The sequence below is a fragment of the Capsella rubella genome, unplaced genomic scaffold (genome assembly GCF_000375325.1).
Source record: "Capsella rubella cultivar Monte Gargano unplaced genomic scaffold, Caprub1_0 scaffold_8, whole genome shotgun sequence".
Classification (NCBI taxonomy): Eukaryota; Viridiplantae; Streptophyta; class Magnoliopsida; order Brassicales; family Brassicaceae; genus Capsella; species Capsella rubella.
In genome coordinates, this window is record NW_006238916.1 from 12,863,878 (window position 1) to 12,889,772 (window position 25,895).

General features: G+C 34.8%; 6 protein-coding genes across 8 annotated transcripts; 5 read left to right on the plus strand and 1 right to left on the minus strand.

Moving 5' to 3' along the window:
- Positions 1 to 4,075: 4,075 nt before the first annotated feature.
- LOC17876980 (probable inactive receptor kinase At5g67200) lies at positions 4,076 to 7,139 on the plus strand. The gene is made up of 2 exons (XM_006280065.2): positions 4,076 to 5,659; positions 6,334 to 7,139. The coding sequence occupies exons 1-2, from the start codon at positions 4,204 to 4,206 to the stop codon at positions 6,897 to 6,899; spliced, it is 2,022 nt and encodes a 673-aa protein (XP_006280127.1). The 5' UTR covers positions 4,076 to 4,203; the 3' UTR covers positions 6,900 to 7,139.
- Positions 7,140 to 10,726: 3,587 nt separating this feature from the next.
- Positions 10,727 to 11,763, plus strand: LOC17875042 (ethylene-responsive transcription factor ERF010). The gene has a single exon (XM_006279746.2). The coding sequence runs from the start codon at positions 10,970 to 10,972 to the stop codon at positions 11,522 to 11,524; it is 555 nt and encodes a 184-aa protein (XP_006279808.1). The 5' UTR covers positions 10,727 to 10,969; the 3' UTR covers positions 11,525 to 11,763.
- Positions 11,764 to 16,574: 4,811 nt separating this feature from the next.
- LOC17874967 (AP2-like ethylene-responsive transcription factor TOE3) lies at positions 16,575 to 18,892 on the plus strand. 2 transcript variants are annotated; one of them, XM_023777186.1, is made up of 9 exons: positions 16,575 to 17,227; positions 17,354 to 17,379; positions 17,476 to 17,506; positions 17,615 to 17,702; positions 17,791 to 17,936; positions 18,040 to 18,084; positions 18,184 to 18,275; positions 18,352 to 18,428; positions 18,535 to 18,626. In XM_023777186.1, the coding sequence occupies exons 1-9, from the start codon at positions 16,857 to 16,859 to the stop codon at positions 18,538 to 18,540; spliced, it is 882 nt and encodes a 293-aa protein (XP_023632954.1). In that variant the 5' UTR covers positions 16,575 to 16,856; the 3' UTR covers positions 18,541 to 18,626. The 2 variants fall into 2 exon arrangements, with proteins under 2 accessions (XP_023632954.1, XP_006280704.1); XM_006280642.2 differs by having other exon boundaries at positions 16,580 to 17,227; positions 18,530 to 18,892.
- On the minus strand, positions 18,823 to 21,195 carry LOC17877316 (OTU domain-containing protein 3). Of its 2 annotated transcripts, none has more exons than XM_023777178.1 (11): positions 21,034 to 21,195; positions 20,734 to 20,846; positions 20,562 to 20,641; positions 20,332 to 20,447; positions 20,192 to 20,253; positions 20,020 to 20,104; positions 19,786 to 19,935; positions 19,468 to 19,710; positions 19,287 to 19,384; positions 19,084 to 19,207; positions 18,823 to 18,983 (listed from the first exon to the last, which is right to left on the minus strand). In XM_023777178.1, exons 1-10 carry the CDS (start codon positions 21,082 to 21,084, stop codon positions 19,105 to 19,107), a joined length of 1,101 nt encoding a protein of 366 aa, XP_023632946.1. In that variant the 5' UTR covers positions 21,085 to 21,195; the 3' UTR covers positions 18,823 to 18,983; positions 19,084 to 19,104. The 2 variants fall into 2 exon arrangements, with proteins under 2 accessions (XP_023632946.1, XP_006280643.1); XM_006280581.2 differs by having other exon boundaries at positions 20,332 to 20,481; positions 20,566 to 20,641; positions 21,034 to 21,194.
- A 669-nt stretch (positions 21,196 to 21,864) lies between these two features.
- Positions 21,865 to 23,515, plus strand: LOC17875873 (protein ENHANCED PSEUDOMONAS SUSCEPTIBILTY 1). Its single transcript, XM_006280417.2, has one exon. It carries the CDS (start codon positions 22,080 to 22,082, stop codon positions 23,397 to 23,399), a length of 1,320 nt encoding a protein of 439 aa, XP_006280479.1. The 5' UTR covers positions 21,865 to 22,079; the 3' UTR covers positions 23,400 to 23,515.
- Positions 23,516 to 23,563: 48 nt separating this feature from the next.
- Positions 23,564 to 25,467, plus strand: LOC17874775 (uncharacterized acetyltransferase At3g50280). Its single transcript, XM_006280398.2, has one exon. It carries the CDS (start codon positions 24,021 to 24,023, stop codon positions 25,368 to 25,370), a length of 1,350 nt encoding a protein of 449 aa, XP_006280460.1. The 5' UTR covers positions 23,564 to 24,020; the 3' UTR covers positions 25,371 to 25,467.
- Positions 25,468 to 25,895: the final 428 nt, after the last annotated feature.

The following is a 25,895-nucleotide window of genomic DNA, read 5'->3' on the forward strand; positions in this document are numbered from 1 at the left end:
TGGTAAATAATATATATGTGTAATAAATTTAAATAAAATAATAAACGAAAAAGTTAGTAAATAATAATACATTGAGGTTTGATACAATTAAAAAAACAGTGAAAATTTAACAGCACAATATAATATTTATCGACAAATTATTCAATTTGACCATTCTTGTAGTAGAAGTAGGAATATATGTAAAAATTACATACTTACAATATATTTTTTTGAAGGACCAACCCGTAACAAAATTCGTTTTTTTAAAAACATTATTCATAACTCGCTTTACCATTATAATTGTGATTTTTACAAACTATCCGCGAACTATCAAAAATTTCCATAGTTTGATATATAATATATTTTATCAATAAATTAAAATTATGTCTCCAAAAAAATAATTTTAGTAATTTAAATTCTATTTTAATATATTTTAACATTTTAATTATAATGTTTTGAAACTTTTGAAACTTTTAAACAGACTCATGTAACAATGGTTTTAATATTGGTCATATTTATACTGATTTTAAATCATTGTCCAAAATATTTAACCGAGTGTAGTTGAGTATTATATGTCCGTTTTGAAAATTCAAATTGCAACATATGCAAAAAAAAAAAAAGTTAAATTTTTATTAATCATTTTTATTATATAATATAATATCATAAATTAAAAATAATATCAAATAAAAGTTAAAGAAGAATAATAATTGATTAGTTAGAGATTTATTAGGAAATCATAAAATTAGTTATGGAAATAATATAATTTTAAAATTAGATATGGAAAGTATCCGATATATGTATCCGAACCCAATTTAATATCCAATTTTGAAGTATCCAATTGCTAAAATCGGGTTAATTTTTTAATTTTGACCCGACCCATATTCTATTTTGTACTTCTCTTTTACTAATATAGGGATGACGACAACGTAGAAATAGTATAATTGTATATATAATTGTATATTATATATATACTATCAGTTAACCCGTGCTGCGCGCGGGAGTTTTATAATTTTTTGTTAATTTTTTATTCATATTATGATATTTTATTATTTTTAATTGATTTTCAAAACATATTATAGTTATTTTCTCTTAAATTATTATCTTACAATATTTAAATTTGGATTAAAAGCATTTTCTTTTTGATCATGTTATAAACTAATATTTCACTTTCAATTTTATTTTTCTCCTTTATAATTTTATAGATACAATTACATAAATGTTGTTTTTATTCTATCATAAATTTAAAATTTACTTACATTCTTAAACTCAGTAACACATTTAAAATTTTAAACTATGATCAACTTAAAATGAAATTTGAATTATATTATTACCACTAACTAATAAAAAATGAAAATATTTATTATTTAACATTTCATTTATTTACATAATTTATTTTTATTTATATAAATTTTCTTTTAATTAATTAAGTAGCATAAATATGCACTAAATGAATGTTTTAAATTTATTTTAATGTAAAAAAAATGTGGCTTAAGTGGATGTTTAGGTGGCATAATGAGAAGAGAGAAAAAGCTAACTTTATATATATAGATTCTAAAAGATTAAATTTGTAACATTTCCTTCAAAATTAGTTGTTTTGGTTTGGGAGATTTATGAAGATGACATGACCATTTCTCTAATACAGTAAGAAAACTACATTTATCTAACACGGATCATTCACAAATCATGGTAAAGTAGATAAGTAAGTGTCCGGTTAAATTTAAAATAGTGAAAGTAGGACTAGTTCAATCGAATTAAAAAGTGCACAGCTAAAACTGCTGTTGACTTGTTTTTCCGGTTTAGTATTGGAAATTGCAAAACTATTCATAAAACTACAAGGACGAGTAAGACTAATAAAACATAAAATCAAGACATTAAATATTGACATATGTAATGTCAATCAAGTCGTAAATGATCATACGGTTTGTGGTTTGTTGGGAAGAATACAAATTTGGAGAAACTAGGTTATAATAAATCAAAAAAAAAAAATGTTATTTGTATTGGTTATGTAAGTTTGATAGATTAATGATTTTTTTTTTTTAAATTAAAAAAATAAGGTAAAGAAATGAGGAGGGTGTGTGTGTGAAGAGGTGGTTGTACCGTACATGCATGGAGCTGGTAGATTTGAAGAAGAGAGAAAGAGAGGTGTCGGCGTTTTGGTTACTGCAAAGTGACACCGTAACTAATTACAGACCACAAGTCTTTGTCCCTTCGTCTTCTTATTTTGGTTTATATCCTTCGAAATACTAATATTTCAAACCTATTCATTTTATTATTCATATTCTATCATTAAAATATGTTGTCTACCAACTAGTAACGTACTTATTTATTCCTTTTATTTGGGCAAAAATATCAAAATACGGGACAAGACTGGAAAATTGGAGAAGACGAAAAAAAAGAAGTCATACGAATGCAGTTATATATAACCTTCAAGAAATATGTAAACTAAAATTACAAGTGGTGTTATAAATTTCACCTAAGTCGAAGTGATGATATTAACCACCTAAATCTCACCTAAGTTATAAAGAGTGAAGTTGATATCATCTCTAATTTTGAAAAGAAACAAAAATTAATGTATTTCAGGTTGGACTTTGCCATTACTGAAATCCACCTGATATGGCCCATACTACATTTCTTAGGCTTTAAGTTGGCCCAATTCATATCCCAGATTTGATAATGCAAAGTCTATGGACCCCTATTTTTTTTTTTTTTTTGTCAACATCATACTACCCCTATTATAATTTGTTTTACAGAATCTTGATATATTTTTGTTGGTGTTGTTGCCGAGAAGATGGATTAGTGAACACCTTTTTACAAGTATCTGTGGGCGCTTCTTTTTAGATGTTAAACACAAAATGATGAAGTCAAAATCACTTTGGCTTAGTTTTCTTCTCCGTATAGCCACCACCACCCTACTTTTCTTTAACCCCTTTTTAATATATATATATATATTAAGACCCAGTGAGAGAGTGAATAATTTAGTGTAATCCTTAAAGGTTTTAGCCTCAAAATATTTAAGGAAATGACGCATATTGGAGATGCTGTTTTCGTGTCACTGAAAACAGCACGCTTTGCTTATCTTTTGATTCTCTCTTTTGTAAAGAAAGTGCAACCAAAACATAAAAGTGACCATTAAAATATTATAAAAACATTGAAGAATGGGGAGAAACAAATAGATTTTTTTTTGTTTCAATATAAATATGATTGGACCCAAAGTCGTACAACTCTGTAGAAACCCTCCATACTTTTGTCACAATGTCAATAACTATCACACTATTATATTTTCCCCCATAATTTTCATTAACTATGTATTTTTTTATTTTTTTTGAAGCAATATATGCTTTTGTTTTGTCTTCAGAAAATTAATCAGAAAACGTCGCTATTTTGTAAAGACCAAATTAAGGAAGACAAACAAAAAAGAGAAAGTTGTCAAAGAAAAAAAAAAAAAAAAAAAGGACCACAAGTTTAGTCTTTTGGCTACGAGTCTAGTCTTTTCCTACGGACCAATCACCAAACAAACGGCTTATAGCTTTAGCCACCACAGTCACAGTCACAGTCACGGACTCGCTCCAGCTCTCTCTCTCACACTAACGGTTCCAATCGCTTATTCTCAACCGCTTCACTCCGCGCGTGACTCCCAGTCCCCAATGCGATTCCTCTCGGAAAACATTATTTTGACCGCATCGGTTAAACAAAACTCCTTTTTCTTTGAAGAATATGCATGTTTCTGTTATTTTTTAACAGCTCGGTAACTCTTTTTATTTATTTCGATTTCATGATTCCCCCAATCCAAAGCTTTTTTTGACTTGTATGACGACTTTTTTATATGGTTACAATTTAGTGAATTATTTTTTAAAATAAAAAATAATATAAATGCATTTTTAGTATTTTTGGATTGTTTGGTGTCATCAAAAATTATATACATTACATAAATACATATAATAACTTTCGTTCGGTATAATTTGCATCAAAAGTTATATACTAGAGTATAAAATAAATAATACGATCGCCATAAGCACGTGATCCACTCCACAGTCCCAACATCTCATCTCTCTCTCTCTCTCTCTCTCCTCGTCTCACCGGAGATACAGCTGCTTCCCATTTTTTTATATAAAAAAAATCTTTTTGTTTTTAATTAGAAAGAGGAGAAGCAAAATTAATACATATATGGGATTTGAATTTATTGTGACTTTGTTGTTTGCCTAAGAAAAAGCGAAAACACCAAAAATGACACTCAACTTTTTTCTCTTCTTCTTCCTCTTCCTCTTCATCCTCCTCCGTGTCTCCGCCGGAGCAGACCCTAATTACTTCAACTCATTACTTCCTTCCGATGCCGTTGCTTTACTCTCTTTCAAATCCACCGCCGATCTCGACAACAAGCTTTTGTATTCCCTCACTGAGCGTTACGACTACTGTCAGTGGCGCGGCGTCAAATGTGCTCAAGGTCGCGTCGTTCGCCTTGTTCTCTCCGGCGTTGCTCTCCGTGGCTACTTCTCTTCCTCTACTCTCAGCCGTCTTGACCAGCTCCGAGTTCTTAGTCTCGAGAATAACTCGCTCTTTGGTCCCGTTCCTGATCTCTCGCCTCTCGTTAACCTCAAGTCTCTCTTCCTTAGCCGGAATCAGTTTTCCGGTGCTTTCCCTCCCTCCATCCTCTCTCTTCACCGGTTGATGGTTCTCTCTCTCTCTCGCAACAACTTCTCCGGTTCGATTCCGTCTGAGATCAACGCTCTTGACCGCTTAACTTCATTAAATCTCGAGTTTAACCGGTTTAACGGAACCCTCCCGCCGATGAATCAGTCGTTCCTGACGTCATTCAACGTTTCCGGTAACAATCTCACCGGCGTCGTTCCCGTCACTCCGACTCTGTCCCGATTCGATGCGTCGTCGTTTAGGTCCAACCCTGGACTCTGCGGCGAGATCATCAACCGAGCTTGCGCTTCACGCTCGCCCTTCTTCGGATCCACTAATAAAACGAAGTCGTCGGAAGCTCCGTTAGGTCAAAGCGCTCAGGCGCAGAACGGCGGTGCGGTGGTAATATCTCCGGTGGTTACGAAGAAGAAAGGTAAAGAGAATGGGTTAGTTCTTGGCTTCACCGCTGGTCTCGCTTCGCTTATCGTCCTTGGTCTTTGCCTCGTCGTGTTCTCTCTGGCGATAAAGAAACGAAACGACGATGGAATGTACCAACCAAATCCAAAAGGAGACACGTCTTCCTCACAACATCAATCGCAAATCCAAACCCCAAGAACCAGAACCGTTCCGGTTATGAACTCGGATTCTGAATCTCAGAAGCGAGAGAAAGAGGTTCAGTCACTACAAGCAACGGAGCAGCTACAAAGCCGAATACCAAATAGTGGGAATCTTGTTTTCTGTGGTGAATCGAGGAGTCAAGGGATGTATACGTTGGAGCAGCTTATGAGAGCTTCGGCGGAGCTGTTGGGAAGAGGATCAGTGGGGATTACCTACAAGGCGGTTCTTGATAATCAGCTTATCGTCACGGTGAAGAGACTAGACGCCGCTAAAACGGCGGTCACGAGTGAAGAAGCGTTTGACAATCATATGGAGATTGTTGGTGGACTCAGACACTTGAATCTTGTTCCCATTAGAGCTTACTTTCAATCTAATGGAGAGAGGCTCATCATCTACGATTATCATCCCAATGGTAGTCTATCCAATCTCATTCACGGTAAGAATCTCATCTTCTTTAAATCTCCATGTTGAATTTACTTTTTCAAGGGTTTTAGTTTATTAACTCACTGAGTTATTAACTCCGAGTTTTCTTTAATTAATTGTGTTGAGTGTCTTAATCATGACGTGACTAACCGTTTCGGGGTCGTAGAGAGAGACTATGACCCACTCTTTGTTTATTATATTAAGCTTTAAACCCTAAAAATTATGAAAGCATGAGTCTCTTTGTGTGTGGAGGGTTTTGTGCACACAGCTTTATCAACTTAGTAGTCAATTAACTTGTTGACATTGAAGATGACCACACAGCGACAATCTCGGGTTTTATTTTACTATTAAAGTTTTGTTCTTTTGCTCTTTTTTGAAGTTGTTCAATTACTTAGTCGTAGTGGAAGAAGAAGACAGACTTTGGTGGAACTCTGTGCTGTTTTTTTCCACGTGAAATCTCGTCTTTTGCAATGGCTCTGTCTCTAGACCTTGTATTAGTGCTTAAATGCGGGGGAAAATTAAAACCTTTTATATAAAAACGCTTATTACTAGAATTGTAAACATTTTCCAAGAACGGGAGAATTGCATCTTAAGAATGTTTGTTTCCCGGTAGTGCTTGATTTGCTGCTTCTTGGCCCCATATTGTAGTACCAAATGATGACACTTCTAATTACTCTCATAATTCAGGTTCAAGATCGTCAAGAGCAAAGCCATTACATTGGACATCATGTCTAAAGATTGCAGAAGATGTAGCTCAAGGCTTATATTACATCCACCAAACCTCGGCAGCATTAGTCCATGGAAACCTAAAATCCACAAACATTCTCCTGGGACAAGACTTCGAAGCCTGTTTAACAGATTACTGCCTCAGTGTCTTAACAGACTCGTCTGCTGCCTCACCTGATGATCCTGACTCATCCGCCTACAAAGCCCCTGAGATCAGAAAGTCATCCCGCAGACCAACTTCAAAATGTGATGTTTATTCGTTTGGTGTATTGATCTTTGAGCTTTTGACCGGTAAGAACGCATCGAGGCATCCGTTTATGGCGCCTCACGATATGCTTGATTGGGTTAGAGCAATGAGAGAAGAAGAGGAAGGAACAGAGGACAATAGGCTTGGGATGATGACTGAAACAGCTTGTCTCTGCCGTGTGACATCGCCAGAACAAAGACCAACGATGAGACAAGTGATTAAGATGATTCAGGAGATTAAGGAGAGTGTGATTGCTGAAGAAAACGATCCGTTCCGGTAAAACAAAAAACATCCGGTAGGTTCCCTCCCGAACAATTTTCCGAGCGGAGGGGGTTAATTTTAGATAAAGGAGAACATAGGGCTCGTAAATGTAATTTTCTTAGGATGTGAGGTCGGAATTGTAATACCGTTGGAATTTAGAGGACAAAAGTCAAAGAAGTATGCTTTTTTTTTGCCTTTTCCGTGGATGATATCAACCGTTGAAGATTGGAATTTTTTTTACCACAAATAATTGTGGATTCAATTGTCTTGTGGCTCCACCTGTGTCAGAATATTTATGATCCAAAGCCAGAGAAGCCAAAAGAATTCCCAATTTTTTTCATTTTGGTTAAAAAGAAAGTAAAAAAAAAAGACAGTATTATACCTTTCTCATTCTCAAAATAATAATAATAATTGTATGAAATGCAAAATCTCTTATCATAATGCAAGGGATGTTGGTTTGAAGAAAACAAACGTAAGGTTTAAGAAACTGTTGTAGAATCACCAATAATTTGTTTTTTTGTTTGTTTTTGCCTTCTCAAGTTACTACGTTTTGGTCCATAACTGTGTCAATGCAAATTTCGATTAGAACAGAACGTTATACAAGTCAGCCTATTTAGGAACTATTTCAAGAAAAAGAAAAAAGCCCGTGTGTAAATAAACAGCCATCTTACATTACGAGGCCAAGTTTTGATATCAGCGGCCCAAATATATATATCCATAAAAGTCTACCAGATAGATGGTACCAAGATATTGTGCATTCCCTACGCTACACACAAAGATTTAAAGTATGTGGAGTATTTCTTAAATATTAAATTCGAGCGTAGGATTGAGACAGTAAATCACTGTTGACTTGATTTATTATCACACTTTCAAATTTAGAATCTCCACATAACAAACCCGCCTCATTGTTCATTGTTGCATTCATTGTTAATCCGATACTACTTTTGCAAGATTTATATTTTTGTTTCGACTCTGATTTAGGGAGATTTAATGAGTTTACGCCTTTTCGTTAACTAAGCTGTTAAGCATAAATACTTATACGAATTCTTTTAAACATTATCGTTCGTGTGAACTTGAATCTTTTTTTTTTTTTTTTCTTATAAGATCTGACGCAACTAATCTATTATTGTATCTATCGGTTGGTGTGTTATATTGATTTAAATCAAAGATCATCACCATCTATAAATATAAATGTATGAAAAGGAACCGTATTGGACTGGTTCTGTTGTATTGTTATAAACTTCTAAACATATAGAAAAATAAAATGGCGACCCCCCATAATTTGAAAAATACTGTATAAAAAAAAATAACATGTAAACAAAGTGGTCCAGTTTCTTGTATAAAAATGTAATGATATTTTTTGCTTTTTCCGCGGTAATTGGCACCATGTTCACGTGCCAACTGGGTCACAGCTAAAAGTTTCATTATTTAAAATTCTCATATATTTTTCTCCCCTAGTGTTAAATTATTTATTTTGTAAATTTATTCTTGTAAAATTAAGAAATTGTTAAACCAAAGTCGTGGGAACAATCCAAAATTATCACTCAATTCCCTACCCCACAGATTCTATATGATAATTTCCGGTATATATATTTGTTTATTAGAATTCTTTTGCGTGTAACGATTCCCAAATGATCGTAGAATTATTATGAAAGGAACATAAATTGCTAATTTAATTTTGTTACAATATTATTTATTCTTTGTTTGTTCCTAACAAATATATATATATACATATGGAAACGTTAAAATATAATCGGAGTAACTTATTGATATATAATATACAGACGTGTATATACATATAAAATTAAAGACCACCTAATAAATTTTTGAATGCAACAAAAAAATAAAATAAAAATTGAATAGAGAAAAAAGTATATTTAGAAAAGTAAAGACTTATGGAGGTGTGTATATAGTAGTAGCAGATAGATGGGTTCACATCACAAAGCAAATTATTGAAATCGTGAAGAAACAAGTCAAGAGAGCTGCAACAACATCATAAAATATGGTCCAAGTTATATATATTAGTATATAATTAAAAGGATTATTGTTAAACATAAATTATGTTGATGTTGAGCTAATCCATTCTTCTTATAAACTAAACAGAATAAATATCGTTATCCGAAAAAAAAACAAATATTATTATTATTAAAGGGTAGAAAATACAGCTCAACACTCCTGAAACTAACATAAAACAATTATTGAAAGATCGGTTCTTTCGCGGATTGACATTTATCTTAAAAACATTAATCAAATCTCCCACCTGCTGTATACAAATATTTAAAGTGTCACTATTAATTATACATATATATATGCTTATTGTTGTTATATTTGTTTGATCGTATTATTGGTTAGTGTTGTAGTTGAATATTTGGTTGGGAAACAAATTTTCTTATTGTATAATTTACTCATTTTTTTTATTTTGTTGGTAATTATATATATATAGCTTATGTTCTTAATAAACACTTGATTGGGTTTTGCATAAAATTAAAATATGATAATGGAGCGTAAGTGGGATTAATACCAAAATTCTCCTTGTCAATAAAAATCAAAGGAGAAGAGAGAAAAAAGTGAAAAACGGGGGGAATAGGGAATCAAAGGGACAAAAAGGACAAAACACAATACGTGTCGTAATAAGAAGAGTACACAACTCAACACATAAAAGTCAATTCCTAACGGTATCTCTCTCCTCAGCCCACCGACCACCGACCTACCTTCCTTCCTCCACTATCTTTATACCGTATGTATTCGTATGTTAATTTGTTATCATACAGTTACAAATTTATTTTATGTTTCATTTTTGTTTTCACCACCAAGACGGCAAATAAAAACAAAAGCAACGATTACGAAGCGGTTTCAGTTTTTATTTTGATTGTAAAGTACTACTTCAAATACTAATACGATTTACAAAAGAAGGGATGCGATGATTTTTATAATACAAATATAAATTATCCTAGTTTTATGTGGCGCCAAAAACCCAAAACAAAAACCGAATTTGTTATATAAAAGAAAAGTTGTGTTAGATTTAAAAGTTAAAACTATAAAGTTTAATGCCGAAGTAAGAGAAGTTTATGGAAAATATATATGGAATTATTTTTTGTGTTTCTCCTTTATAAAAAAAGAAATTTGACTAACCAAAAATGTTGTCCATGTATGCAGTAGTAAAGTTTTCAATCTTTTTAATATTTTGTTCTCGATAAAGACCGTTGGTAAAGTTTTCACCAGTCAATATGATTTAGTGTTATTAACATAGGATTATATCATATGATAATCGAATTTTGGCGATGATTATATAACTTTGTCGATCTATGCAGAGTTATTAGGTATCTTCTTTAGTAGAATTTGGTTACTAATAATTTAGTAGATAAGTATGTGTATTGGCGGAGGTATATATTCGTAGATAAAAAAAAATAATGGTTTTAAAATAAAAAGAAACACACAGAGGTTTTGCGTACTATAATACATATGGATAGCAGAAAAAATATTATATGAAGAAATAATAATAATAATAAAAGATAAAATAAATGTAGAAAAAAAAGAGATGCGCATGTCATCTCCACCACCTCTTCTTCCGCCTATCCTCTTAAAAAGTTTCTGTTCCATTAAAAATTACACAAAAATCATCATCACACAAAGATACAGCTTTCATCATCTCCGTCTCGCTCCCATTTTTTTTTTATCTTTTTTTTTTTTTTTGGTATCTTTTTTTATTTACAAAACTGATAAATTTTGGAGCGAAACAGATTTTTATTTTTCTAATAGGAAAAGGAAAACAAGAAGAATTGTTTTTTTTTTTTTTTGTGATATATATATATATATATATATATATATAAAGATGGAAATCAAAGTTTATCTTCTATAAATCCAACTAACCTAAAATTCTCTCTTCTCTTAACTTTCTATTTTTTTTCTTTCTTGTCGGTGAATTTGGATTGTTCTCTTCCTCCATCATCATAATACCACCTGCTGCTACCTCCCTCCTCCTCTATCTCCTGCTCCGACAAATTTATTCTCTGTCTCTGTCTCTCTCTCTCTCTAAAACCCATCTCGAAAGTGTTTCTCTTTGGAGGGTTTAATCATACTTCCTCCTCCATGGACGGCGACGCAGTAACTGACGTGGCAGTGGGCGGTACGAGGAAGAGAGAGAGACCATACAAAGGAATAAGGATGAGGAAGTGGGGAAAGTGGGTAGCGGAGATTCGAGAGCCAAACAAGCGCTCTAGGTTATGGCTCGGCTCTTACTCCACCCCCGAGGCCGCCGCTCGTGCTTACGACACCGCCGTTTTCTATCTCAGAGGTCCTACGGCCAGGCTTAACTTCCCTGAGCTTCTTCCTCTTGACAAATTCTCCGACGAGGATATGTCGGCTGCCACCATCAGGAAAAAAGCTACCGAGGTCGGTGCTCAGGTTGATGCTTTAGGCACCGCGGTTCAGAATAACCGCCACCGTGTCTTTGGTCAGAGTATAGATAGCGACGATGATAAGAAGAACTTTCATCGGGATTATCATAACGGTGACCAAGAAGATGATGAGGAAGAGGACGACGACAAGAGGTTCAAAACTGCCGGCCGGTTCTTGGATCGGGTTGACTTGAATAAGTTACCCGACCCGGAAAGCTCCGATGAAGAATGGAAAAGCAAATATTAATAAAAATATATTATATTTTGGGAGCGGTGGCTGCTGCTAACGTACGCCGCGGCTTTGCTTCTACGAATCATTAGCGCCGTTTATGATTTTTTTTTTTTTAGTTATTAATTTTGTTTTGGTTTTGTTTTTTTTTTTTTTTCCTTTATTGCGGATTTTGCGGTTTATGGAAATTTTAGGCTATTGCTTAAAGAATGCAAAAAAAAATGTATATTACTCTCTACTCATTAATTACTCATTAATGGAAAAATTTCGCCCTAAATCTCTTTGTTTTCTTTACTTTAGTTAGTGTATACCGAGCATGTATTCCAAAACTTAAACTATACCTAAGTTCTATTTTTTTTAAGGAAACTTAAACTACACATAAGAATTCCTATTTTTTGAGGGAAATCTTTATATTACTGATCAGTTGGAAAGGTCCTCTTTATAAAACAATTAAGAACAGTTTCTATGATGTTTAAGAAAATGCCCTCTTATGGATTTAAATCGAAGGGATGGGATAACAAGTTGAATAATAATAATAATAATAATGGGACAAAGTATGACCTACATGCATATATCATATAAAAGCAACTTGACATTGTCTATCTCTCTATTAATTACGTCTCTATATCTTTTTTTTTCTTTTTCTAATTCATAAAGTTTGTAATAAATAATATATATATACATTACTTAGAATGTATAAATATGTAAGATGGATAAGATTTTTGAGTCGTCGGGGGGTGTTTTGTTTTTTGTCTTCTGCTCCATTTCCATTTGTTCTGTGGGTACCATTTAGATTTTATATGCTCCATCTTTTTCAGTTCTATTATTACAAATTCATTATTGTCGCTTATTTATTTATTTTTAGATGTGTTTAAATCTTTTTAATAAAGTTTTTCTTACGTATATCATTTTATATCGGAGCTTGAAAGTTTCCTTCGCCATGCATTTTATAATTATCGTATAGTATTATCTATTTGTGACAGGAGGCAAGGGGAATTAATTAAGTTGCACCTATTAATCGCCTCTCTTTATATATAATGCATATTATGTATTGCATTTCTTCATTCTTTATTTTCTTGTCGGCGCATTTCTCCATTTTCTTTTGATAGGTATGCAAAGCCCTTTCTCGTGAGGGGGAAGAAACAAAAATAAAAATAAATCATTATCTTCCTTGGTTTATACTTTATCTCTCTTTTAAAAATTAATCTATATTTCTAAAATTCAATACATATTTTTCTAAAAAACTTGACTTTAAATACATCATTTATCATTACTAACGACAAAAAAAATAATGTTTAAGAAATTTCTGTTTCTTGAATTAATGAAGAATGGAGGAGAGAGAGATATATATATATATATAATGTATAAGTGTGTTTCTGTTTTAGTATCTTTGTTATTATAAAAAAGGAAAGAAAAAAAAAACGAAGATACCAAAAAAAGAAAGAGTACAGGTGGATAAGTCCAAGACAAGAATGGCAAAGGTGGAGCTTTGATTTGATATTTGATCGGCCTTCACTTTTTCTTCTGTTAGTAAAGCTTTCTTTTTTACCTAAATCATTCACGAACCCATCCACAAATATTTTAATTAGTTTTTTTTTTCTTTGAATCTTGTTGTAGACTGTGAGAGCATGTTTGGTTTTTGTTAATAATAATTTTATATCAGAGAACTAAATGAAAATAAACTGAAAACCAGTATATATATAGTGCTATAATTGAACCGTAATCACGAACTGACCAAAGACCAATGGGGAAACACGGTTCGACTGATCAATATTATAAAATCATTGACCATGTCTCCATCTTCCCCGAACTTCCTGTCTGATCCTTGTTTCTCGTTGTCATTATCTCGTTGGAGTTATCTATAAAATTGTTTCAACCACAACCAAATCAAAAAAAAAAGTTCATACTTTGCATAGTAACGGGCAAAGGCTGATTTATAAATTAGTATCCAAGTTTAAGATCAGGGAACTATAAATATTTGTAGGCTAGAATCAATCTTGGAGTTATATTGCTTAATCGAGAAACAAACGCACTATATATATAAAATTTAATCAAAATCAGGTTATACTGGCCGATACGTTGATGAATGATAAAGATGAAAAATTAAATGGGCTTTTTGAAATAAGGCTTATTATTATAACACCATAAATATATTTTAAAACAAAATAAAAGTACGTCAATTTTTTGTAAGCTTAACTTTTGGGTCTAATTAAGGCCTCAACTCATTTGGTAAGCCCAGTTTAGCCCATGAGATATCGCCAGTTTGTTTGTTGTTTACTGCGGACAAAATCAAGGTGCGGTCTCGTTCTGCAAAGAGCTGAAAATATAAAGGTGACTGACTTTCGTATTAGACGAATAAGACGACTTTCAAAAGATTTTCCTTTTCACAAGTTTGATTCTTTCTTTTTTTCTTTTATTATTCTTATTTTGTCGATTTCTTGCGCGATGCCTTATACCAATGTGGTATGTACTACAGTATTTGGTTTGCATTGGTCGAATAAATAAATAAACAATTTATTTGTAGAAAGTTTCTTCAATTCCAATTCGAGGCAAAGTTTTCAGCATCACCAGCACCTAATCGTAGCCTCTATATCTCACGACTCACACAACGCCAAGAAGAGTGATATTTTAGTTATTTCAAGCGACTGAGGAGATTATTGTTTGAAATGAAATATGCATAAGTTAAAGCTTCTAAAAAGCCACCCTGCTCCCAGATTTGAATGCAAATTATTAAATACAACAGCAATCAACTACAGTGACATATCTATATAAAGGACATTATGACGAAGTAGATATGTGTTATGTAGTAGTAGTACATGTTTAGATGTGAAACAGGTTAGCTAGATACTTCAAATAAGAAAAAAAAGAGAGTGTTGTATTCACGTGAGTCACGTTTTAGCAGAGAGGTAATCAAATCAAAGCTTCCGTGATCTTAAATGAAATGTGGAGCCCACATTATTTTCAACTGTCTGGATTCACCGACAGTACGAGGATGATTTTATCGACAACCGTCCGATGTTTCCAAGCTGTCATCGGCTCTCTTTTTTTTTTTTAATATAAATTAAAGAACAAATAAATAAAACATATTCTAGTCTACCTACAAATTATAGGATTTCTACGTTTTGAGATGATTGTGCCGACACACTTTTGGTCTTATATATGTGTCTCTCATTATTTTAAAGTTATTTTTTTTTTGTTTTTAATAGAGCGATCACTAGTGAAAGGTTTTTATACAAGCCACGTTTATCATGTACATAATTTTTTTAAGATTAATATTTTAATTACGTTGTTTAGTCAAAAACTGGCTATATAAAGATTATCATCATGATGATAAGATTGAATCAAAGACGTGGACAAGCATAAACATAACTAAAAATGTCGTGAAACTGAATCTTTATGAAATATGTGAAGACATTAAACAAAACAACTCTAATTTAGAAACAATTTTTTAAACCTCTCACAAGTTTTAGAAAGAAAAAAAACACTATTAATTTTAGTCGAAATCTAAATTAGTTTTGGATACAATAGTTGAAATGGCAGTACGTAAACTGATATATACATCATGGGTTTTCAGTTCATATATGATCAAATTTAAAGCCAAATCATAAATATTCAACATATATACATGTATCCTAGATTTTGATTTCCATACATTTTGTTACACAACACAAATATATATGCTAATCAATCAATAATTTGATAGTTTGGTAACAATATCTCCTCTTGAGGCATCTTCTAAGTGGTTGGATTCCATGATAGGGGAAAAAAGGCAATCTACGATATAAAAAGAAAGAGAAACTTATCAATCCGACCGATATGATTTGTTAGCGAGACAATGGTGGGGCAAAGATGGCCATTGTGGAATCGACAACACAAACATATTATATATCATCAACAGATGCATATAGAGAGAGGGTTTCTTGATATAATTACTACTTAGGGAAAGAAACAGAGAGCATCAAAGCATCGTCATAGTTCCATTAGGGGAAGGTTTGGCTTTTTCCTCCACCCTCCCCACTTGTATATGTATATTATTCTTCTTTCACGCTTTCGCTCTCCTTTATTTCTTCTTCTTACCCACACCTATTCTTTGCTTTTACCTAAAACTACTTAACACGTATTTAGTAATATGCGTTTTAAAAAAAATTGTCTTATAAAGATTACATTATAATCTCTTTTTTCTTTGGTCGGCAGGGAGACACTCCTCTAATATTCTCTTGTTTACACTTCACCAAGATGTCTTTGTTGAATTTTAATTATTGCTTGAAATATTAGTACATTTTAGTGAGAATTAACTTTCCTGATTATTAACTAAGAACAAACAAAAAAACTGTTGTACATATAACATATGCTGAATATAAATTTTTTAAATTTACATATTTTCCTAAAATACTAAACCGATGCATAGGTACCGTATATTAGCAAACCGATTTTTATATGATATCGGTTAATTGTTTCTTTAAAAGTTGATGTAAATATTATTAATAACATGTGAAAAGGGAGCGTGAGAACACGCATGGGAAAGCCAAGAGAGAGTGAAGAAGACTTGTTTTCCCGTACTCTTGGATTGGGGCATTTTCGGTATCACATCCCTTTTTAATTTTTTACATCACATTATCTCCGTTTGCTTCTTTTGTTTCCTCATACAAAACTCTTTTCACGGATTTGTTCATCGTTTTTTATTTTTATTTTAAAATTATTTGTAATATATCTGTCTCTCATATTTATGTATTCAGATTACAATGGACAAATATAATTATCGAGTACTACTAGTCTACTATATACAAAGAGAGGGAAAACGATATATATATATATATATATATAAAAGAGTGAAAAAATGATAAATATTAGAGTACCAAGCTGGAGTAGGAGAAATTAAAATAGTACAAGAAATTAAATAAGATGACATATACTCCCATCTACATCCTACATTTCAGTCCATAATAATTTTTGAATTTCTGAATTTTGCTTTCCTCTTTTTCATATATATATATATTTTTTAAAAGAGAAAAATGCAGTGATGTCAAATACCCAGGAGACCAAAAACTAGGAGACAGTCTCATGCCCCTTGTATTGGGAAAGAATCATCATTTTCATATATTTTTATTTCGTATACATAAACTTTTTTTTTTTTTTCTAATATATATCATTGTTCTGCACCACTCTAGTGATGGATGAATAGGGTCAGATATTTGTATTCATATGGATCCTCTTCGTAATCTATTTATTTATTACGAGTTTATATAATAACCTTTACTCGTTCTTGTTGTCTTCTCATCTCTTAGTCTTTATTGTTTCTCCCCAAATTTTCTTCTTCTTTCCTTTTGATCAAGAAAAGAAAAAAGAAAGAATGTGGAACCTTAACGACTCACCGGATCATCACGATGAACAAGACAGCAGAGGGAATCGGCTCGGACACGTGTCAAACTACGTGAGCCAATCTACCACGTGGCTACCGTCTGTGCCTCCGGTGACCCGGAATTTCTTCCCGAGTCAAGTCATGGAACCAGGAGTTCGAGAGATGTTTGGTTCCGGTTTCAACAACATAAACCAAAGTGTCGGTAAGTCGGATCCAAGTGGGTCGGGTCGACGACCAGAAGAGCCGGCGCCGGAGATATCCCCGCCGTTAAAGAAGAGCCGACGCGGTCCTCGGTCACGTAGCTCTCAGTACAGAGGAGTTACGTTTTACCGACGAACCGGAAGATGGGAGTCACATATTTGGTATTCCCTTTTTTACATAATATCAACCATCTCATATCTTGTACCTTTATTATTTATTGTATACCTTTTTTTTTTAATCACTTGAGTTATTTTTCATAAAACGTTTTTTGGAATATAATTATGCAGGGACTGTGGGAAGCAAGTGTACCTAGGTATGGGTTCATATCAATTTGTTTACGAATCTACTGTTATGTGTGTGTCCATATTTGTTTCTTCTGATTGGTGTTACATTACATATGCATATGCAGGTGGATTTGACACAGCACATGCCGCTGCTCGGTATGTTTCCTCTACCAAATAATCAATTAGCATGAACCTAATACTTTAGTACTATTCTTTTTTACCTAGTTATAGAATTAATTTTGGGTTAGTAATTATTTGTGGCAGTGCCTACGATCGAGCGGCAATTAAATTTAGAGGTGCAGATGCAGATATTAATTTCGACATTGAAGACTACATGGACGATTTGAAACAGGTTATATATTATTAGGTTCTAGTGATTTTAATACTAGTCAGAAGAAAAATACTGTTAAAAATATTTGCTATTGTGTGTGTGTGTGCAGATGGGAAATTTGACAAAGGAAGAGTTTATGCATGTTCTTAGAAGGCAAAGCACTGGGTTTCCAAGAGGCAGTTCTAAATACAGAGGTGTTACTTTGCACAAATGTGGTAGATGGGAGTCTCGTTTGGGTCAATTTCTCAACAAAAAGTAGTAAATTTACTTTGAAGGTTTTTTTAGTCAAATTTTAAAACTTTTCTTTCTTCATTAATTCGAATGTGTCCTGTTTGTTTTGATTTCTTTCTCATTTAAGGTACGTTTATCTGGGTCTCTTTGATACCGAGATTGAAGCTGCAAGGTACTGTTATGTTGTTGTTCACCGTCGCATCATCACGTTTCAAATAATAAATATTGGTACGAAATATTTAACTTTTTACACATGCGATTTTGAATACAGAGCTTATGATAAAGCCGCAATAAAGTGTAACGGGAAAGATGCAGTCACCAATTTTGACCCTAAAGTATACGAGGAAGAAGACCTTATCCCAGGTAATATTTTATTTTTAGCCTTGAGAAAAAACACAAGTTTACCCCCAATCATCAATTTCCTGGTAAACCCCAACAGAGATGAAGTGGAATGGTCATAATCTTGATCTAAGTCTGGGAGAATCAAACTTGGAAGAGTTAGGATTCAAATCCGATGTAAGAGTGTTCATGTTCGTGTTTGTTTATATATATCATTTTGGTTTTGTTTGAAGATAATTAAGAAAATTGTTATATTTGGTTTTGATGACATTTTAAAGAATAGGACTAGAGATGAGGAAAGATCACTGGGGAGTGATCTATCGCTAGCCATGACGACGACAGCAGTCAGATCGGAAAAACAATCAGACGGTGGAGGAAAACGAGCGGGAATGGCAGCAGCATCATCAGGATTCTCTCCTCACCCTTCTCCTTGGCACCACCACACTCCTAACAACTTCCACTTATTTCGTCACTGATTCATTCATCATCTGAGCTTAGAGTGAATCCAAATATGCTTTGGATCATTTGAATTACCATTTCTCGAGTTATTTTTTTTTTGGCTCCGTCTATGTGAGTATATATGCTCTTGGGTCGATATAAGAGTTACTTCTTTCAATAATTTAATCAGACAACAAAAGCTACTAAATCCTAAACTGAATTTCATACTAATAACAGACCTGAAGCTGTTTTGTGAAATTTGCAGTGAGTCTTCAAATAATCATCAGTTTTCCCCTGTAAAAGAGAGAAACCAAACCTCTTTATAGTAACCACTCACTGTTTTCGCTTAAAACAGACAAAAGGGTTTTGGTGTGAATAGTGAAAGTGTAATCACCTTATTTGACTGAGTAATATATTATATACACAGAGCACCAACATCTGGTGCAATAGCTTCAACTTCATCTGATGTTCCTCTCCTCGTATTCTTCCTTCCCTTCTTCGACTCCATTGTTTGGCTCCTGCAAATTAATTAGTAAACTCTGATCTTAAGTTCAGTCCTGTTTTGAAAGTTTAGTAGGACAGATTTAAGAAACTTACACTAATAGTTTAACAGAGGATCTCCCAGTTGCTGTTCCACAGCAAGACTTGTATTTCCTCTTAGAACCACATGGACAGGATTTATTCCTCGGGACCTTCTGCAGTTTTTGTAAAAATCCGTTCATATCCTTTATGCAATCTAAAGGAAAAAGCTTTCTCATGTTTAACTGAGTCAACGAACCTTATCATCAATCTGTGAACTGCACTTGGCATGGACTGTTTCGATGTCACTGCAGGTAGCTGATTCCTCCTGGTTCAATTCTTCTTTGTGTTGCTCGTTATTATCCATTGTACTATCAATTACTTCCTTTGCATTTGTGGTATCTGCTGCAGAGGCGGTTTCTGAATCATAAGAATCCATTCCCTTCTCTGCTAGCAGGAATTCTATCGCAGCATCGACATCACCATTTACTTGTACTAGAACCTAAAGGGAGATTCCGGATAAGAGATAACAAATGATCATATTTTCTTACACATTAAACAAGTATCGTCTTATCACCTGTTCAGCTTTTTCAGCATTGTCACAGCAACTACCAGACATAACCACTTTGATATCCCCAGCATCCACACTACGTCTATCATCTTTGTTTTTGGACTTGCTCTCTGTGGCTTTCGCTTGTTTAGCTGCTGCTGAAACTTTAGCATCAGCCTTTCACAAAACTGGAATTTATTAGGACAGAGACACAGACATTTATGTATACTATAAACAGCGAGCTAAGGTTTGAAGTAAAACCTCTATTATAACAGGTCTGGCTGGTCCCCCACAAGCATCTTCCTTGGAACGCACACTGTTGTAATGTTCCCCATCGTGGTACGACCTTCAAAAGGAACTATTAAATACATGCAAATTCAAAAATCTCCATCTTAGCAGATCATACATGTAATCAGCAGAATCAAGTACTCACAGATGGATCATGCGGGTTCGTGTATCTTCAAAATTGCGTATATACCAACGCGGTGACATGCTCTACAACAAATAGACAAATGCTCAAACAGACGTATGTGTTAAAAGGGAACAGATCATGAAAAGAGGCATTATTGTTACCCTGTGAATACAAATATTACTGCGTGTGACAAGAGAAGCAGCCTGTAGTTCCATATTCCCAGCCCAAGTGCCATCGTCATCCATGGTTTTACAGTAATCATCGAAGGGGACATCATCTTCAATAAAAGGCTCAAACATCTCACGATTTTTCTGTAAAAGCCATTGAGAGTATATATATATATATAGGTGGGTACTTCCAAAAATCTAGACTTGTATGAAATGCCACTTACTTACCACTATATACTGTACAACCATGTTACGGTACTTGTTGTGTTCATCCTCATTGCCTTCTAGTTGATCGGCAAGTGCCCTGTGAAGAGAATAATCACAAGTCAATCTTACACAATTTGCTTTGTCTTCTCAAACATAAACGAATTCGATGATCAAAACAAAAACACAGACCTGAAGAAACAATTACCGTCTGAAGTAACTTGGATAATCTTAAGCCCTAAAGCGTCAAGCTGAGCACGAAACTGAGAGAGATCACAATCTTTTCCTTGTTTCTTCTTCTTCACCTATGAATCAATCAAACAACGGAAAACACAAAACTTTACAATGATACGACATAGCATAACAGGACAATACTAATCGAATATGTGTTGAACCAAAGCAGCAGCAATAGAGGAATTTTAAAATCAGATATGTTGAAGTTTAATAAGCAAATCGAAATTAAAATAAAAGGCTTGGAGAAACATGACGAACCTGATGCGGTTGTTTCTTAGGCTTAGATTTTTGTTGCTTAGTTTTCGCCATTATCAAATCAGATGGAAGGAATATGAAAGCTAGTTAGTCGGGTAGTTGCGGCGGCACAATGAGAAGCAGAATCAAAATTCTGAACCGTTTCGTCGCCGCCGGATTCTCCGGTGACATACGTATAGAAGAACAATCATGTACTAGACTATTGGGCCCGATAATTGTTTAACCAATAAAACTGTATCAAAATGGGCCTTCAGGAGGCCCATCAAGCTTCGAAACTACAGACATTGGACTAGTGGATGTGGATATTGCTTCATGGCTTTATGCTTTGGTCAACAATTTTACACGATTGATGTGTTTTGTCTCGTGACTTTTCTACCATCTCTGTGTGTGTGAGTGAAACATTATCAAAACTCACGCTATTAGCTTAACATATAAAAACATTTATATTAGTTCTGTATCATGTACACTGGTATGACTTTCCTCAAGTCTCTTTGTAAACCCTATCTTTAACTCAATATTAATCCAGTTGACCCAAAAAAAAAGAATCCAAGAATTGAAGTCAATTAATAAATATACTTTGTAATTGTTAAATTATTGACATTCATGTGTTGTATTGCACTAAAATTTTATATCAGCATCAGCATCAGCATCAGCATCAGCATCAGCATCAGCATCAACCAACGATAAAGACATTATAAAGTCATACTTTAACAAAAGAAGATAAAAGTAATGCCAAATACGAGCCAATCATTTAGATTTTTTTTTTTCTTAACAGAGATTTTATATTCAGTTACACGAACCTAGTCTTTGTTTATACTTGTTTTCTGTTAAACAGGTTTGTTGTATTATACATATCACAAAATACCAAAATAAAATATGAAAAACGAGGGAGGGCACAGAGTCTTTAATTATTAGTGGTACCATATAAAGTATATGATGTAACCTGTTTGTTGGTCAGGTTAATTAATGGACTCATTTATACATACAGAAGTCACGATTGCCTTCGAGAAGAAAGAGAGCCTCACGTTTACCCAAAAAGCTCCGTAACGATGGAAGGAAACTTTGTGGTGATCTCAAAGAGCATCGTAAGTCTCAGAAACTTTAAGGAACCGACTACTGTGAAGAAGAAGATTCATCTGACTCCATGGGATCTCGCTCGTCTTCGCTTTGGTTATCTTCAAAGAGGTCTTCTCTTTCCCAAACCTGATCCCAAAATTGACATCATCGTCTCTCGATTGCAAGCTTCACTCTCTGTTGCACTTGATGGTTTCTATCCTCTAGCTGGTCGTCTTGTCAAGGTAAAGAACGAAGACGATACTGTTTCGTTTTTCATCAGCTGCGATGGTTCAGGTGTGGAGTTTGTTCACGCCGTGGCTAAAGACATCCAGCTCAGTGATGTACTTAAGCTGTCTGGTTCTGTCCCTGGTTTCTTCAGTTCCTTTTTCCCTGCGACCGGAATCAAGAACTACCACGGTGTCTCAAGATCTTTACTTATGGTTCAAGTGACAGAGATGAAAGACGGGATATTCATCGGCTTCGGTTACAACTCAACTGTGGCTGACGCCAGTTCAATCTGGAGGTTCATCAACGCATGGTCTGAGATTTGCTTCAAGGATTCGGGATCCGAGACCTTGCAACGTCATCTTCAACTCAAAGGTTGGTTCTTTGATGGGATTGATTATCCAATCCATATCCCAGACCCTGAAACAAAACCAACTAGTTTTGTAACATCAACCAATTTACAAGAGAAGATGTTCCATGTCACAAAGGATAATGCTTTGAAACTGGAAGCTGAAGCCAACGGCGAGGCTGATCAAAAGATCTCGTCTATTCAAGCAGTGTTAGCACATATATGGTGTTCAATGGTCGAGCACAGTGGCATGAGCCGAGAAGAAGAGACCCATTACAGGTTGCCTATAAACATGAGGCAAAGACTCAATCCACCGCTAGGAGAAGAGTGTTTTGGGAATGTGAGCCAGACCGGGATAGCCACAGTCACGGTTGGGGAGCTGCTGGACCAAGGGCTAGGCTGGGCGGCTACGCAAATCAACAAAATGGAGCTGTCACAAACGGATGAAAAAGCAAAAGAATCTGCAGAGAATTGGGTGAAAAATGTCAAGATTCCAGTTTCTGTTGGCAGCAAAGATTTAGTGGTCACAAACTCACACCGGTTCGATATGTACTGCAACGATTTCGGTTGGGGTAAACCGATAGCTGCAAGAGCTGGACCACCGTATCTCAATGGGAGACTCGTTGTGTTCCAAGGAATCGATCAAGAGAGTATTGATTTTCAGGCTTGCTTACAGCCTCACGTAGTGGATAAATTATTGAATGATGTTGGATTTAAAGAGTATGTGCACATTGTATGAGATGATTTGCTTCAGTAAATTGAATGTGTAACACTAAGCGAAACCACTGACTGGACTCTCTCGTGTTCAAGATTCACCGAATTCAATGCAATTTTTTCGTGCTGGATTACCATCAACGAATCGATTCAAATACATCAAGAGACTCATAAACGGGAACGTACCTGACCGGAATCGACTACGCTCGCCGCCGGATTTGCCGCAATCTGCCGATCTCAGTCAAAAAACTTTCACTAAAAAAATATTAATAATGGGCCTAGGGAGTCTTAATGGGCTATCTCAGTAGTTTGGTATTGTGCAAGTCTCGTGTCTAAGTTTATGTGTACAAAATCTAGATATGTAGTGCTTTTTGTTTTTTGTAATGAGATTGTATCTAACCGGATCCCGCTAGACTCGCCACCAGAGTTGATAATGGGCCTACGGACAGTAATGGGCTCAATTATGTAACCCAATAACGGTCTACCTAGCACAGTTTTTATCCAAGTGTGAAACACGTTGTGTAGCTCAGTTTGTTTGGTATGTGATGTGTGATCATGTCTGATTTGTACGAGGATAAGTAAATGTACTACCGTAGTAGTTGGATAGTTTTTATTCTCTGGTTGCGAAATTAAAAAAAAAAAAAACATGGGAGATGAAGTTGTTGAAGTGATCTCTAAGAGCATAGTACGACCAGAGAGCTACAACGAGGAATCGGATCGGGTTAAGATCCATCTCACTCCATGGGATCTCTTCTTTCTTCGATCCGAATACCCACAAAGAGGTCTTCTCTTTCCTCAACCCGACCCGGAAACCCAATTTGTCTCTCGATTAAAATCCTCTCTCTCCGTCGCTTTGAACATCTTTTACCCATTCGCCGGTCGTCTCGTCAAGGTCGAGAACCAAGACGACGGAACAGCGTCGTTTCACGTAGATTGTGATGGTTCAGGTGCCAAATTCATCCACGCTTCAGCTAAATCCGTTTCGGTGAGTGATGTTTTAGAGCCTCTCGATGGTCATGTCCCTGATTTCTTGAAACGTTTTTTCCCGGCGAACGGAGTTACAAGCTGTGAAGGGATCTCTGATTCGTTAATCGCGTTTCAAGTAACGGAACTGAAAGATGGAGTTTTTATTGGATTTGGTTATAACCATATAGTTGCTGATGGATCTTCGTTTTGGAGTTTCTTCAATTCTTGGTCGGAGATTTGCTTTAACGGGTTTGATCCCCATCACCGGAGAAAGTTTCCTCCTTTGCTTCTCCGTGGATGGTTTCTCGACGGGATTGAGTATCCGATTCGAATTCCGACCTCAGAGACAGACACACCGAACCGGGTTGTTGTTACTTCATCGTTGATACAAGAGAAGATTTTTCGATTCACAAGTGGAAACGTCTCTGAGCTGAAAGCGAAAGCCAACGGCGAGGTTAGTGTTGATGACCGGAAGATATCGTCGCTTCAAGCGGTTTCGGCGTATATGTGGAGATCGATAATCAGAAACAGTGAATTGAGTCCGGAAGAAGTGATTCATTGCAAGTTACTGGTGGATATGAGGCAAAGACTAGACCCTCCGCTTAAGAAAGAGTGTTTCGGGAATATGGTCGGGTTCGCTACGGCGACGACCACCGTCGCGGAGATGCTTAACAATGGTCTTGGTTGGGCTGCTTTGCAAATAAACACAAGTGTTGGTTCACAAACGAATGAAAAGGTTAGAGAGTTTGCTGCGGATTGGGTGAAGAGACCGAGTATAATGAATGTTAAGGCTTTGAGCAACTCTATAGTGATTGCTAGCTCTCCTCGGTTCAATGTATATGGAAATGATTTTGGCTGGGGTAAACCGATTGCGGTTCGAGCTGGACCGGGAAATACTTGTGATGGCAAACTCATTGCTTATCCTGGAACAGAACAAGGAAACATCGAGATTCAGACGTGTTTATCGTCTACTGTTTTGGAAAAATTATCGACTGATGTAGAGTTTTTGAAACATGTATGTGTTGTATAAGTGAAATCATCCGAATCATATGTACTTTAAATAAATTCACGTGTGAATTTATTCGATTTGCTTAAGTTTTCAAGAGTTTCATCTCTTAGAATTTTGTTTGGCAAACCGAGAAATAGAGTCTGTGCCAAACTCGTATTGTCTGTGTGGATACAATTTTCTTCGTATCATCTGATATGTGGTCTTTGCTCTTTACAAGTTTTACAACTCATGATATCTGTTGAAAATTTGGAGGATGTGAAACGAATCTTTTCAGCAAAATCTCTATTTAGACAAGTTTCCTTCTTTACTGTTATCGTGGATAAAAATCATTGAATACTAAGTATATGTTATATCAAATTATCAATCACTAACATTTAAATATTTTGTGAAGTAACAAAAAAAAAATGTATTGTTAATGAGTGAAAAGAAAGATCTTAAAAACGATCCGTCGGGTGTGGCATGTGCCACGTGGCGTACAAAAGAAAAAGACCGGGTAGAGTGTATGTTTTTCCCACGCAAAATGTTGGACCGTGTAATAAAAACATT

What these genes read in the sequence shown, in the direction of transcription:
- LOC17876980 (XM_006280065.2), top strand. Translation starts at nt 4,204, where the DNA reads ATGACACTCAACTTTTTTCTCTTCTTCTTCCTCTTCCTCTTCATCCTC. An exon ending in TCTATCCAATCTCATTCACG is followed by an intron (nt 5,660 to 6,333) that starts GTAAGAATCTCA and finishes CTCATAATTCAG; the next exon opens with GTTCAAGATCGTCAAGAGCA.
- LOC17875042 (XM_006279746.2), top strand. Translation starts at nt 10,970, where the DNA reads ATGGACGGCGACGCAGTAACTGACGTGGCAGTGGGCGGTACGAGGAAG.
- LOC17874967 (XM_006280642.2), top strand. Translation starts at nt 16,857, where the DNA reads ATGTGGAACCTTAACGACTCACCGGATCATCACGATGAACAAGACAGC. An exon ending in AGATGGGAGTCACATATTTG is followed by an intron (nt 17,228 to 17,353) that starts GTATTCCCTTTT and finishes ATAATTATGCAG; the next exon opens with GGACTGTGGGAAGCAAGTGT. An exon ending in GGTCAATTTCTCAACAAAAA is followed by an intron (nt 17,937 to 18,039) that starts GTAGTAAATTTA and finishes TTCTCATTTAAG; the next exon opens with GTACGTTTATCTGGGTCTCT.
- LOC17877316 (XM_006280581.2), bottom strand. Translation starts at nt 21,084, where the DNA reads ATGGCGAAAACTAAGCAACAAAAATCTAAGCCTAAGAAACAACCGCAT. An exon ending in GACGGTAATTGTTTCTTCAG is followed by an intron (nt 20,642 to 20,733) that starts GTCTGTGTTTTT and finishes TTCTCTTCACAG; the next exon opens with GGCACTTGCCGATCAACTAG. An exon ending in ATGCTGAAAAAGCTGAACAG is followed by an intron (nt 19,711 to 19,785) that starts GTGATAAGACGA and finishes ATCTCCCTTTAG; the next exon opens with GTTCTAGTACAAGTAAATGG.
- LOC17875873 (XM_006280417.2), top strand. Translation starts at nt 22,080, where the DNA reads ATGGAAGGAAACTTTGTGGTGATCTCAAAGAGCATCGTAAGTCTCAGA.
- LOC17874775 (XM_006280398.2), top strand. Translation starts at nt 24,021, where the DNA reads ATGGGAGATGAAGTTGTTGAAGTGATCTCTAAGAGCATAGTACGACCA.